Source organism: Heloderma suspectum, chromosome 3, assembly GCF_057233095.1.
Source record: "Heloderma suspectum isolate Gila_16-S chromosome 3, 16-S_ref, whole genome shotgun sequence".
NCBI lineage: Eukaryota > Metazoa > Chordata > Lepidosauria > Squamata > Helodermatidae > Heloderma > Heloderma suspectum.
Genome location: NC_139460.1, coordinates 286,009,999 through 286,025,365, shown reverse-complemented (window position 1 = coordinate 286,025,365; position 15,367 = coordinate 286,009,999). Strand labels below are relative to the sequence as shown.

Below are 15,367 nucleotides of genomic sequence, written 5' to 3'. Positions count from 1 at the left end.
GCCACTTTGCAATCATATGCAATTTCATGGTCAGCCCCAGGTTCCCCACAGGTTTTGTGGCAATGCCATGCATCACTACCCATTACATCATCATGGAAACTATGGTAATACGGAGGATCACACGCATACACTCCTAGCAGGAGGAGGGACTCTGCCTCTTTTGGCAGTAGGAGGAAGCAAAAGGACAATCTTTGCACACAGATGTATTCTGTGTTCAAAGGAAGCCTAGCATCCTCTTGAGAAAGCAATGGCAACAAATTTTACATTGAGACCAGTGAATATTCATCCAGAAAGAGTGTTGGAATAGGAAGAACTAAGCCATGCTCCATTCAATTCATAATGGAGTGCCCACCGTAGCATAATGCAGCTGCCCGGCTTCTACAAAAGAACTGCAAGAAAACCTGGCTTTGCCCAATCTGGATGTTTCTTGAGGCAACTGAAGGCCCTTCTTGGAATTACTTTTGATTCATTTCTTGGCTTTGTTCTTACTGCGGTCATTTAATTGGTTATGGGGTTGTTGTTGTTAACTTGGAATGCAATGAAGTTTAGCAGTATGTATTAATACGCATTGTGAACTGCCTTGTTTGTTGTTGTTAAAAGTGTGGAAGAAGAAAAGCAATAAATCAATAATGTAGCTGAGAGTGAGAAGAGATTTTTGAACCATACCTTGATATGCAAAGTGTGTTAAGCGGATGCATGTGCCTAATGGGCAGTAAAACACAATTTCATATGCTAGTTCCATAGAACAAAACTCCTCTGAGAACTATATAAATTAAATAAAGGAATGTTTAATCAAGACAGTCTTTACTGAGCTTTAAATTTTTAATAGAAGTTTCTCCATTCAGGGATTTTTTTATTATTGGAAAGTGTAAGTCTACTCCCACATAGTGAGGTCTGGTCTTTCAAGCAGCTTTGTAGTACAGTTGTTACCAGGTTTCTAAACCATAGACATTGTAAAGAAATTGTTTCATACTTACAGTTCTCAACTAAAAAGTTTTAAAAGTGACATTGTATTGGTTTTATCTGTGCTCCACATAACAGCAAGCAATTAACAATACGACAACAGTCAATTTCTCAACGAAAATATCAAATCTAGACCAAATATTACACATACACAATACCTGCACAATGACAAGCACAACAGACTAGTTCAGTACTTAAATAATGTCAAAAATCAATACTAACACTTAAAATCCACTTAAATCTCCCCCACTACCTCCCACTCAGTACAGGGCTTAAGGCATCTCTGCACAAACACAAGTCACTATGTTGGGTTGGGTAGTTTGAAATTCTCTTACTTCTCTGTGTTGGTATTGATATGATAGTTAAACCAGTGTTAAACCAATACAATATTTACATAGCATAGCACAACACATTTGAGACGCTCACTCGGGGGAAAAGCCCACATTTTGGAACAGGACAAAGACCACCATGATTACATGTTTGGAAGCTATTTACAGGTCCCTAAAATGACTACGTCTGTACACTGGTCCAACAAGGCAGGCAAAAGCATGACGGGCAATTAACTTTGTGAGGGATTTAAAACATGATTTGGAAGCACGTTATTATGCTACCCTGAATGCCATGTTCCACCCCAAGCTTCTCAAAGGTGGTCTCATCTCCCAGAATGGCAGGTCCCGCTGATACAAAAAAGACCACAAGGTTTACTTTGTGAAGATACTGATGACTTCTATTCCAATATCTGAAATTTGAAGGAAACACGTCCCAGAAACTTGTCGCGATCATCTTCATTTTTTAAATTGTCTGATCCCATGATCTTGCATTCAACTGTTACATCTTCTTTGGTACTAGTCGTGTTAAATGTTAGCTGAACAGCCACAAGTGGCTGTAAGTAGTCAGGCTGGTTAAAGAGAAACAGAGAGAAGCAACTTAAAACACAAAGGCAGGTTTAGTAACACTACTGAAAACATGCCCAAGCTCAGTTAAGGATACTTGAACAACATCTCAAATATGTCTTAATTATGCCTAATACTTGTTTGAACTAGAAAGTGCCAGGACAAGGCAGCACTGGTAATGGACTGGTGGGACCTCCAGCCCAATCTATGCTTTTTTATTCAGAACTCAGACCTACTGTACTAAGTCGGACCTACTCCCAAGTAAGTGCATATAAAATTACAGCCATTAACTGTGGCTGACAAAAAAATGATTTAACACTGCAATTCTAGGCAAGTCTACTCTGAAGCCCCATTGAGTTTAATGGGGCTTACTCCCAGGTACGTGTGTATAGGACTGCAGCCCAAGTGATATAAGGTATGCCATTTCAGCTGGTTTAACCCTTCACCATTTATTTTTGACGGCTGCTATTGCAGTCCAACAGGCCCTTTTAAAGTCATAGTAGGAAATAAAGGTATGATTCTATTCCAAAATGACTCCAGTTTAATGTTTAAAAATAGATTTTATTGGTACCACATTCCAAAATGTAATCTAACATGAAAATCGCTGGGGCACACTGGACCCCCAATGTTAATTTTTAAAAATAAAAATGCATGTACAAAGAACAAGCAAACCTGTGACATGTGACTGGGGAAAAAACAGAACCTACCAACCCACTGTTTAAGCAATCCTCACTGGGCTATCAGGAAGCCCTGGAGAGAAAGTCAGAAGAAAAGGCAAAGCAAACCCAAAATGCCTGGGTGAAATACCAGCTCATAGTAAATAATGGAAGATGTCTAATGTACCCCAATAACCTATTAGGGCTCTTTTGAAATTAAAAAAAAAATTGGGTTGCATCCAGATTTAGTCATACTTTGAGAAGACCCATTGAAATCAATGGGACTTGTTCGTGATGACTAAGTCTGAATTCAACTCATTACAAATAAGAAATCAGTGTGGCAAGTTTGCACTATGAGTGCTAACTCCTGTGTCAAGACAAAGCAAACCTAGAACAGAATTAACTCCTTAGGGTAAAATTTTCTCCTGGGGTCCAATGAACCCCTGCAGTGTTTCATAACAGGGGTTTTCTGTACACAGAAATGGACAGAAAATAATACTGACAGAAAAAAACTACAGTGCTTCCACCTGGTGGGCTTCTAGCACTACCAAGAAAAAGACATTGTGTCCATCTTTTCTTCCTTGACAGGTGGTGTGTTTTTTTTCAGAAAGAAAAATGACAGAAGAAGCTGTGGGAAAACTAGAGATTTGAAGGCCTAGGAAAAAAAATGGAAAAATTCAGGAAAAAAATGGTTTTCCCCATTTTTTCCCGGAGGACCATTTTTGTTTTTTTCTGAAAAACTGGAAACTTGAGTAGAGTCACCATATCATAATAATGGAAGTAAATGTCCAATTCTTGACAGTTTGGGTTTTGTTCTATACAGTCCTGTGTTTCTGGGCTTGTTCTGGTTAGATGCGTTTGTGGTCAACTGATGTAGTTGTAATCTAAAACCCACGTGAAAAAAAAAACACTGTAGGTTATCCAGCTACTGTCACCAGATGCAACAGAACAGCATGTGGGTTATCCCACCTTTGTTTCTTTTTAAAAAATTAACTTTGAGGCTTGGGTCTATAGAACTCACTGCTACAGTTTTAATAAACTTCTCAATTAGACCTCACCACTAGGTAATGCTGCCTCAGCTATAAAACTTTTTAACTGCTGCCACTAGAACAAACCCTCTCTACTTAAAAGAAATTCAGTGGCCAGGTTCCTATGGCACAGGCATGGGATTGACACCACCACTACAGACAACTTTTCAAAATGAACAGAAAATAAGATGTTCATTAATGGAAATTATTTACAAAAGTGAATAAGATGTTACTCTTCAAATAAGAGCTGAAATTGCTTAAAGGTTCTTTAATGAAATATGATTGCTTACCATTCCTAAGCTCCTGGCTAAATAAAATCTCGATAGCTTTTCCTTCAGTTCAGATTTCCCTACGCTCCACCCCATAGTCTTCCTCTGCCTCCAGTTCTTCCTGCTTGTAGGATGATTCAGATGTTTCAGGGATTACTTGCTGATGTTCCCTCTGGTCCGAAATTAAATAGGAACCTAAAATATATTATGTATATCTTGGTTTGCTCATAAAATTATCATATTTGGTACATTAAAAGTATAGTTTATTCAGACAATAATTACAAATTTACTAAATGACTTTACTTTTTAAAGTTTTTTTAATATAATGATAATTTTATGAGCAAACCAAGTTATACATAAAATAACTTTAGGAACAGAAAGGCTGCTTTATGTTCCTAAAGCAGCCTTCCCCAACCTGGTGCCCTCCAGATGTTTTAGACTACAATGCCCAGTATTCCTGACCATTGGCCATGCTGCCTGAGGCTGATGAGAGCTGAAGTCCAAAATATCTGGAGGGTACCAAGTTGAGGAAGACTGTCCTAAGGCAACAAAGTGACTTTAGATCTGTAAAGAGTGCTTAAAAATAGGGATTTTTTTTCAATTTCCCCCCAAACTTCAGTTGTTTTCTTGGGGGGGGGGGGAGGAAAGAAACCATTTTCCATGGCCTCAAGATTTTCTGAAATTTTACATCTCTAGGGAAAACACATAAGGGTTATAAGTTGAAGATGACATCTGGACCCCCACTAAAATTCTGTGAATGAGGCAGGACAATTTTATTTTCTCTACCCTGTTTTGAGAAGTTGCTAGGGATAGAATGGACCCCAATTATGTGTTTGTTATTTTCACTTTCCCATTCAGTTTAGTAGGGGTGTATCGGACCCCTGATAACTTAGTAAGTTAAATTTAACTTTACAAAAAATTAAAGGGGGAGAAATGCAACACCACAGGACAACTTACCCCGTAATTGTTGAAGGGGATGAAATGTTTCAGGTTTGCTAAAAACCTTTACATACATATCAAACAGCTGCCTGGGTCCACAGCAACCCCACTGATTTAGAAGGCTTAATTTGGTAAGATAATTCATTTGTTTTGAATCACATACTCCATGAATGCAAAGATCTAAACCCCATTTATAATCCCACTGTGCCGCAGAACACTAGGTTGTTACAAGCTCATCAGGTATGCCTGATGTTAACATCTGAACACAAAATGCTGAGGCCTAACAGGAGATGGATCAGAGTCCTCTTGTGAAGTCAACAGTGACTCCTTGGCTAGCAACCATCATGACTGAATGATAGCTGCCATCTACTACTGACTTTAACACATTTAGGGCACAATCCTTTCTAGATAGGTGGCCGCCTCTGAACTCGGAGGCGACCGCCTATCCAAAGCAGGGCAGGAGATGCACAGAGAGGATCGTTCCCTCTGCGCTTCTCCTGCCCTGCTTTTCCTGCTAGACAGCCAATTGCAGCTGTCTAGCCAAAGCAGCACGGAGTGGGGAAGGAGGCTGCTGTATGACACACTGGATGTGTCGTACAAGCAGCTATGCTCTCCCCACCCTGGAATGCCTCCAGACACGCCCCTTTCTGGCCCCTCCGCATTCCTCTGGCAAGCGCCAAGGATGGGGCTGTTCCTCAATGCCTCCAAGGCAGTGCAGAAGTGGGGGGAGGTCGGTTTTCCAGGAACTGTCCTTGGAGTGTGGGGTCCAAGGTCGGTTCCGGGAAAACAGCATATCCTATGACCATCTAGCCACTGTCTAGCAGCCATAGGATTGCTCCCTTAAAGAAGTATAGAGAAATTCTGTCAGTAACAGATTTTTAACGTAGTTGAAGTGACTGGTGAACAAAAACATAGCAATATGCAGTTGAGGGGCAGTCCAGCTGAATTTCAGTAGTTAGTGAACCTATTTTATTTCCTGAAATTAGGTAAAAACAGCAATTTACCACATATACAAGTAAGATATACTCACATGTAAGCGTTTTCCATAGTATGGGAAATACATCAAATCAATTTTTCCTCCATCAGGAAAATACTTTATCGCAGCCTTGCCCTCTTCCTATATTGGGATATATGTAAAACTTCAGCTTATTTTCAAAACAGTGCAAAGACAGGCATTTAGCATAGGGGCCCAAGAATGGAGAACAATTATTCCTTCCAAAATACTTACTGGTATGTGGTAAAGACTTATGCTTATCATATAAAAATGTCATGTTCTGTCATTCATGGTTATATAAAAAGACACACTTTAATTTGATAATACTAAACTTTAAGAAAGATAGATAATACAAAATGAATTAGAAAATACAATTATTTTAGAAAATGTAATAGCATTTTGTAATACCAATTTCTGGAGTATTCTCTAGTAACCTTTAATATTAATCCTGTCTCAAGTTCTACATCCCTACCTCTATTGACTTCCCATTTTAGGCATGCTTAAAACAGCAACCACCAATCCTATAAGGGAGATTCATGAGAGGAAAATAGGCTTTCATTTGCAGGACAATTGTCAGGACTGAGTCACACTTGCATAAGAGCTTGCTGTGGAAGAAAAGTCACTTCTTCCAACTGGAAATCCGAACAAGATGCTCTTGCATCCCACACATGCCACTTATGACTGCCTGCCCGGGGGGTGGGGGTGGGCTGAAATCCAAGTATATAGTTCATCATCTTGTCCATTATAACTGTGATGTATGTTCAATGGGGAAAGGGAGAGAAGACATCTTCATGTGCACAACCTCCTGTTTAGGGAACTAGAAACATGTAACTTAACAAAAAGGCAGCCCAATCCATAACTGATAGCTGCAGTAGAAGAGGAGGGTCTTAAACCAGTACACTCACCCAAAGATCAACATGGGCATTTCTCTAAAACCCATATTGATGGCCCTAAATCATACCCCATAGTAGCTTCAAGCCCATTAGTGTAGATATTCCATATTTTTCAATGCATGGGTGAAAGACCTCTCCACAATAACCTAAGGTCATTTACCCAGCTGAAAACAAGGTTAGAAAAGAGATCAGATGCAACTTTTAGTCCTTTACTTAAAACACCCATTGTTAGATATATTTCAATTGCATATATTCATCCAAACCCACTTTTCCATAACATGCAAATAACTGTACGTGTGAATAATGTATTGTGGCAACATGACTTTCAACATTAACTTTGTAAATTAGTATTAGTTAAAATAATGTCTTTAGTTACAAATTTCCAAGAGCAATAAACACCAGTCAATTTGCAGGAACTACATTTCTCCAGCTATCACCCATTAATCTATGTTCAAGTGTAATTCTAAATTACAGCATCTTTATATGGAACCACAGTAATGGCTCCATAGTTAAAGGATAAAGCCTGAAAATTCTGTTTATAAAATTAAAACAAATTGTCCATACATTTTGGAATCTCACAGGATGTATCTACTTAGTGAAGGATATAATCTGGCTGAGTCTCAGAGAAATACAGCAAAGAATGGCTGACTTATATCAACTTTAAAAGCTTTGCTATGAGGTACAGGGATGCCTTGTTTTTGACCACCCAAAACATACCTTCACTTTTTCCTTTTGGCACTTTAGATGAGGACAAAATCCAAGAAAGTTGCAGAGGCTTCCCTTTCACTCAGTGAAAAACTTGGGTATTTCTTTAGTTATGAGGTTTCAGAATTTCCATTTTAATCAATGGGCAGTGAAAAGATAAGTGATTTGGCACCTCTGTTTGGCAGAATAAAGTCCTGGTGTTTCCTAAGACAAGCAGTAGCCAAATTGAATCCAGGCTGCAACAGCAGAAGCTGGAGGGAAGCATTGCATTTATATGTGAAAGAGGTGCTGCTGCTGCTTGCATTGTGTGCATATGACAAGGGTGCTGCTGCATGTGCGAAAGAAAGAGGTGTATGCGTCTCGTTTCTCTATTCCCTCTGTAAAAATAAATTGTCGGGAAGTTTGATTCTCTGGCTATATAATCTATTTTGTTCCTTCAGCTATCTGTGACTCGGTTCACTTCCCTGAGTGACTTCTACATTTCTGCCTGCTTCCCAGCCTGTAATATCAATACTGGACTACAATTCAGAGTTGTTGTAATCCACTCTGTGTCAGATTTAGGCCTTGTGCCTTTGGGATAATATGGAGATAATAATGGGCCACAGTGTGTGCTTAGCATTCTTGGGCCACTGGACAAACTATGAAGATAATAATAAAGCTGCGATAGTATGGGAAGACTACAAATGCCCTACCTTACAGACATATATATGATCTTGGTAATCTTTACATCAAGTGCTTTCAACCCCTTAAGGTGTTGAAATGATAACTTTAAGAGAGCCTCAACAAAGTTAAACAAACACACACAGCTTATGTAATTCAGTGAATTTTCTTTAAAAAATACATATAAGTTCTGCAATGGCAGAAGACTGGGGCTGAAAATATCAGGGGGAAGTGTTGGTGCATGTGAACTACGTAAGCAAGGAAGCAGAATATGCAAAACTGTATGGAATACGTCCACTGCTTACACAGTGCAGAAGTTAAAGCAAGCACCATCATTCTCTCTTAAAAGTTCAGAGGAGAGTGTAAATCCTTAGCCAAAATGGCACCAACCACACTCAAGACGGAGATATCAACTGGCTTGGGGGAATCTCAAGGTTAGCAGAAGTACAAAAACATCTTAAAAGCTTTTTCCAAAACGGCCCAATGAGGACTGAGCAACTCAGTGGGCACAGTATGTTGACCCACTTTTAAGGAAAATAACGGAAAATTGGGTGGGAGAGGGAATGGAAAATCATGGGAAAGGGCCTGGTTGACTGCCTGAAACACTCAATAGGAACACTCCACATTGCAACATTTTGTTGCAAGTCCCACTAAGAATTCTCATGTTTGTGTGTGTGCATATGTGCATGTATGTGTGTGCCAATGAACAGATTTTTAAGAGCGCTGTTCTCTTAAATAAAAGGAATTTATTCTTAGAACAAACTAGCAATTTATTTATTTTATTAAATTTCTTAATCGCCCATCTGGCCGGTCACCCAGCCACTCTGATCCTTTCCTGGTGAATTCACAAAGTGGGTGAAATTGATCCATGCAGTTCTATCTGTTAGGTATGATGAATGATAACTGAATGGCTTTCCTAGCATAAATTAGGCACCCAACTGAATCCTTAATACATATTCATTCTATAATAAGAAAACACAAGGTCAGTGAATTTCTCCTTTTATCATCGCTCATCTGCCTGTTTAACAAGGTACTTAACATGTAATGCCTGTACAAGAATTCATGGGTTGTTAGTATCAATTATAAGACAGGCCATAATTTTTCACAGGAGATATTAGGGGAAAAATGAGGACTGGGTTACAGGTAAAATGAACTATCATCAGCGCAAGCAAGTTGCACTTCAAATGAAGTGGGTATTTGGATATTAAACATAACTTACAATACTATAACTAAGGACCAGCAATGGCATGGCTCTTGATGGTTTTTCACACTCGGAAAAGTATTCAGTGTCAGGTTTTATGGCATAAAATTTATACGAAGAGATCACCGACTTCAGCCACAGTAACTTCCACCATCTGATACCGAAGAGAACCGCTAGCTCTCAACTCAAGCAAAACAGAATCCTCCTATAAAATGAACCCAAATGGCCCAAAGTATTGTCTGGACCAACATTCAACTAATGAGAATTGCAAGTATCAAAACCAGTAAAATTGAGATTTTGTAAAATAATTTTTCTTAGTAAAAGATTCGTTAATGTTCTCTTTTCATTTATGCAAGTGTAACATATTTTTTTTTAAAGGATTTCTATGCCACATTTCAGAACTAAAAAGTTCTCCGAAAGCAGCTTACAAACCACAAATTAAAAATATGAGTGCCATAAACCACATTAAAAACCCATATAATGTAATTAGTAGGAGTATAATACAACATGTCAGCCTAAGCCAGTCACAGAATATATCAAATTATAACCAAGAGCAATAACTAAACCCAACCCAAACCAAAGGCAGACTGAAACAAACATGTCTTCAGGCATCAGTGATCTTGCACACCTACAACAGATTGCTGGACTGGATTGACAGTGTACAAAGGTTTCATAGATCTAGCGTTTATTGCTAGTGTAGTGATTAAGAGCATGAGCTAAGAAGACTCTGCTTTTAGGTGTCAAAGTCTAGGCATTCTTAGCTTCACCCTGTACTATGGGGGATAATACTGACCTGTCTACAGAGGATTATTTTAAGGACTGATGATAATGTAGAAGCAGTACCTTGGGTACTTAGCAACTATACATGGCTTTTTCTAAGGACCATCATTAGAACAGTGCTTCCCTCCCTTCTCACATTTACACCTGAATCCCAAGACACTACATACTAGAAGTAATTATGAACAATTTACCATCTGACAACTACCCAAACTGTAAATACATTAATAAGGTTTTTCCCTAAAGGTAGGGCCCTGCATGATCATGAACACTGAGAGGTCAAACTGAGTAAACTAAGTAATAAAAGGAACATGATTTGTGTAGCAAAGGCTCCATTCCCTTAAGGCTGGAAAAATTAAATAATAAACTAGTTAAATTACACAAACGGGGGCCAACTGGGAGTTTTGAAGATCAGACAACAACATAAGGAAAATAATCAAACACACCAACACATCTAAAAATACTAAGATAACTTACCATACTTTTTTCTCAAAACCAAAAAGGCATATGACAGGATACAATGCCTGTTCTTCTAGGAAGCTATAAAACATTTGGATTTGGGCCCCAGTTGTCAACCTCAATAAATCTAATGTAGTGGTCAGCCTTGGCTAAGCTAATAGTTAATGGCCACCTATCTAGAGCCTTCATACTGCAGAGCTACAACAAAGTTTCCCACTTTCACCTTGAGCATTTGTGTATAAAATCCCAGCAACAGTGATAAGAATGGGAAAGGACATACATGGGATTAAAGTATTTTTTAAGTGTATAACTAGCACTGTGCTGATTATGTATTTTTTAAAAAAACATATTAAAACTTTTGGTGAAAACACTGGCAGAGTTATAGTTGGGTACTGTTTCAATTAATAAGTCTGAACCATTAGGAAATCAAATAGGGTCTGGAAGATCTACAAGTGTAGCGAGAGCTAAATGAAAAGAAAAAGTTTTAGATAACTTTGGTATATACACGAATGATTAAAAAAATAATACTATAAACACTGATTATTAAGATTGGTGTACTGCTAACATTTCTGGTTTTTTTCTCTAGTGGCTGCGACATGTAAAGCAAAAACTCAGTCTAATCCAGTAACTTTATATGGAGTAAGGAAACTACAAGAATCCACATGAGAATGTTGCAACAGCATTAAAGCATGGTCCAGCATTTCCAAATATTACAAAATACTATCAAGCAACATTCTGACAGCAGTTTGCAGAACAAGACCGAGTGGAAATTCTAAATGCAATGTAGGAAACTTTCAAAAGATCATTTAAAACCCTTGAGAATTAAGATGTACAAAACTGTTAACAGCACACATTAGAGATGTCAGATGTAAATATCCAACTTTCTACACATATTGCAAGAAAGTAAAAAGTTACTAGAAGGATGTGATGAAGCTTATTCAGGAAATAACTTGAGTTAAGCTGTTTATGCCACAGATAGTTTTCCTAAGAGATACAAGAAGGTATGTACAAAAGAAAAACAGAAAATTAGTGAGAAATCTGTTAACTGCAAGCAATATGCTTACAGCAAAGAACTGGAAAAATAGCAAACAAACCTCAGAAAAGCAACTTCAGAAAGTCTGGTGCATCATATAAAAGTGCAAGATGACAGCAATTACACATAGGCATTTGGAAAGAGGAAAGCTATTCTGACATATGGGGAAAATGCAACTGTGGAACAGGAAAGGTTCAAAGGATGGAGTGCTATGGAGATTCTGACCTGGTTCGCACAAAATGCTAACCCATGGTTTATTTAACCCATGGGTTTATTTAACCCATGGGTTGATGCCCTACCCAGAGCTTGTCTGGCAGATGACTGAACAAACCGTCGTTTGTTTTCTAAATCCCCTATGTTGTTTGTTTCCCTCCTCTTCCACTCACTTTCTCCCTGTATCCTAAATACCTTTGTGGTGCTACAGTACTGGCACACAGAGCCGGTTGTTTTTTTTACTACTATTGTCCGCTACCTCTATAGCCCAGTGAAACAACCCTTTGTTCTGGATTCACATGTAATGACAACCCATGTTTTAAACAACCCAGAGTTCACAACCCAACAACAAACCTTGGCTTCTGTTCCTGGGTTGTTCATGGTTAACAAACCATGGTTTGTTAGTGTGTCTGGGTTCGCACATCACAACAACTCAAAATTCAACAACCCATGAGTTAAATAAAACATGGGTTAGCGTTATGTGCGAACAAGGTCACTGTCAATGCTGAAAGAAAAAAGTGTGTATGTAGGGGCATGTACATTTGTACATATAATATTCAAGCAAGAAATATATTACATTTTCATTTGGAAAATGCCATATGTATCTGTAGCAATATTTATATATGCTCTCTTTTTTGCATATTTTAAAAATATGTATAACATATAACAAACAACCCTAAAGCCTGGTTCAGACTTGGCTGAACCCTGGTTTTCGAATGAGATAATGACATCACATGTACCCTCCTCTCACTTCCCTCTATCTAGTTTTGGCACTGTGTGACTCTCATAACACAGATAAAAATGAAAGTGGGTTCACACCTAAACTCACTCTGAGAACCCAGCTTTAATGTGGTTCTCAAAATGAATGTACCTGGTTTTATTTTAAGTCGGGTTGGCAATACTCGCTCAGTGGTGAAACCAGGTGTGGCTGGATAGGGAATGTGTTACTGAGGGATGGGAGGGAAGCACATGCTCTTGAAACCCAAGTTCTTTCAAGTCAGGTAAACTGGTACACTTGCCTTTATTTTCTGCTTAAATTTGCACATATACAAGTTAAGATGATGTGCATGAAGGGAAGCATTTTAACAATATATGACACATATAATGAACAGACAGATGTTTGAAGATACTGGAATGTGCTTACAACTGAACAATTTCACGGTGCAAACACTAAGATTTTACACTCTATTTCAGTGCCCATTTTCTTACCCATCAAAAATATATTGTGTAACACACATTTGCAGCATGGAGAGAAAAATAAAATGTTGGTTATGAAATGGAACAAAAGAAAAAAAGTAAACATAAAGAAACCATAATAACTATTCTAAATGAAGACTATAAATGAAGACTTTTAAAGCTGATGAACTCATCTAAAGATAAAAAGGAAATAACTAATTTTTAAAATTGAACAGAGGTAGGCACTAACAATATTCTCAAATTTTATTACTTTATATTATACTTACTTTCCCCCTTCCTTTTAAGAACACCAGTATATGCACATTCTTATTTTAAAATGCTCACCTTTGGTTTACAATCTATATGGGGGTCTCCAGTAGGCTTTAATCCAATTATCTGAAACACAGATGAGAATTTCTGTAAAAGTCATTTTTCTGGGTGATTAGAATACATTATTCTACAGTGAAATATTCGAGCAGGCCCAGAAATGTTTTCTTTATCTAATTTAACTATTTCTATGATTCACTTTAACTTTACACAAAAGTTACTGTTCCCAGCTTAGGAGCACATATGTTCAGTTTTGAGAGAAAGATAATGGACAGCTTTGCAGTTTCAGCCAGACCAAAGCTGCTTATTTCCAGTAGGCCTGTTAGTAGGTACCACAATGAGCAAATCCATACATATTGTCTACTACTGCGCTTATTTAAAATAAGCAGCTTTGGCATGTTGCATGCATGTGCAAAGCCCCTTACCCCCTTTCCTGGCATCTTTGCCAGTAAGATTTGGCAAGAGGTTTAAGTTGAACTGTGCTGCAACCTCGTTAAGGTAACCAACTGAGTCATAATGGTATTATATAAGATGTGCAACGAATTTGCACTTCAAATTTGCTGTGGTACCTCTGACTGCTTGTTGGACAGAAAAGAGTTCTCAGTAAAGAAGAAAAATGATTAGCAAGCACACTGCAGGTTTAGGTGTTTCAGTATCATCCTGTTTTAAACTACAGTCAGAGCAGCACTCACAAGTGTTCCACTTCCCCATGACATTTTGAGCAGCAGCAGTTCATTACTTCAAATTAGGCATGTAACATTAATGGCTGAATCCAGATGGCATATGCAAGCAACATGTCACATAACATGCAGTCAACTGCCCAAAAATGAAATATTCAACTACAAGTAAGTCTGCAGAGCAAGTTTTCAAGAAATCAAATCATAGACCTCATCTTGCATTGCAGAAAGGCACATTAACACTGTGCTGCATTGCTTTAGGAAGACTGGTTTTGGTCAACTGACAGATAATCTCTTGTAGGATGCAGGGAGGCTCCTTGCTCTTAGCAGTAGTAGGACTGGCATTTAGCACAGAAATACACAGCTAGTATTTTGGTTTTCAGCACAAACATTACATGATTTCCCAAGTAGCTAGGTCTACTAAAATGGGGACAAACAGGGCAAAATACATGCATTCCATACAGTAAAGCTTTAATATAGTTAACCTGAACCAGAACCTCTGACATGAGCATGCAAGAACATTTAACCACTTTCAAGTTTGGAGGTAGCTCTACATACGCTCCCCACTGTATCTCTGAGGCAACCCAACATAGAAATCAACAGAGAAGCTTGCTAATGTGGGATTTCTGTTGCATGGGAGCACGCACAGAGGCTTGCCGTAGAGCTGCTGACTGATCACAAATGCCGCCCAGCCATTGCAAGGTTTGAAAAACGTTGCCAGTAAGAAGATTTAGAAGTCTTAAGAAACAAGAAAGTCATTGCACTTACTCTATTCATTTTTATAACAACACATGGTGTTCCTTTGTCATAACCAAAATTTTCATCCTGTAGTCCAGAGCATGGTCCCAGCTTATCGCGACTAAATCGGCATGTCGACTTATTAACAGAATTCTGGTCAAAGAGCTTTCCTGGTGTACACTGAATGTTTCTGGATTGCTGTGAATCATTATATGCTAGGAAAAACAATTAAGTGCATCACATTACATATTCATTCAATAAATACACAAAGGCTTCAAACTCTAAAATAAGTTATGTAATACACATTCTTCAGTATGTATTGCTAAGCATTCCTTCTCCACTAGCAAGTGAAGAACTGAAACAACTGGGGGAAATAAATGTGTTGAATGGTATTTACAACTGGAAACTACTGGAAAACTTTGATGGAAAAGACTGGGACAATTTATTTCTGTTACTAGTTACCACTTCTGTAGCATAGTGCAGTCGTCTTCAACTTGCAAAGAACTGGAACCCCAACCTGCAACATGGAACTCTGTTCCAAAAGCCCATGTATCCAGGGGTGGAACCAAGGAGTGAAAGCTCACCTCCTAGTCATTTCAAGGCCATCTTTGCTAAAAGACTAACTCAAAAAGATAGCTGGCACCAAATAGCAACAGATGCTACTTGCTGCTGTGTAGTGTTAAGTAACTCCAGGACTACTTTAAAATCTACTGCTGAATTTGCCACTTCAAACTTGTATTGCCTTCCAAGCACTGTGTAACACATG

At 38.3% G+C, this 15,367-nt stretch overlaps 1 protein-coding gene across 1 annotated transcript in view; it reads right to left on the bottom strand.

Moving 5' to 3' along the window:
* Positions 1–768: 768 nt before the first annotated feature.
* ATP1B3 (ATPase Na+/K+ transporting subunit beta 3) overlaps positions 769–15,367 on the bottom strand; it is a 55,203-nt gene continuing 40,604 nt past the window's right edge. The window contains exons 4-7 of the mRNA XM_084847179.1: positions 14,632–14,816; positions 13,205–13,255; positions 5,779–5,865; positions 769–1,861 (exon numbers count right to left, since the gene is read on the bottom strand). Of these exons, the coding sequence (XP_084703305.1) occupies positions 1,691–1,861; positions 5,779–5,865; positions 13,205–13,255; positions 14,632–14,816 (494 nt within the window). The 3' untranslated portion in view covers positions 769–1,690. The remainder of the gene's footprint in view (positions 1,862–5,778; positions 5,866–13,204; positions 13,256–14,631; positions 14,817–15,367) is intronic.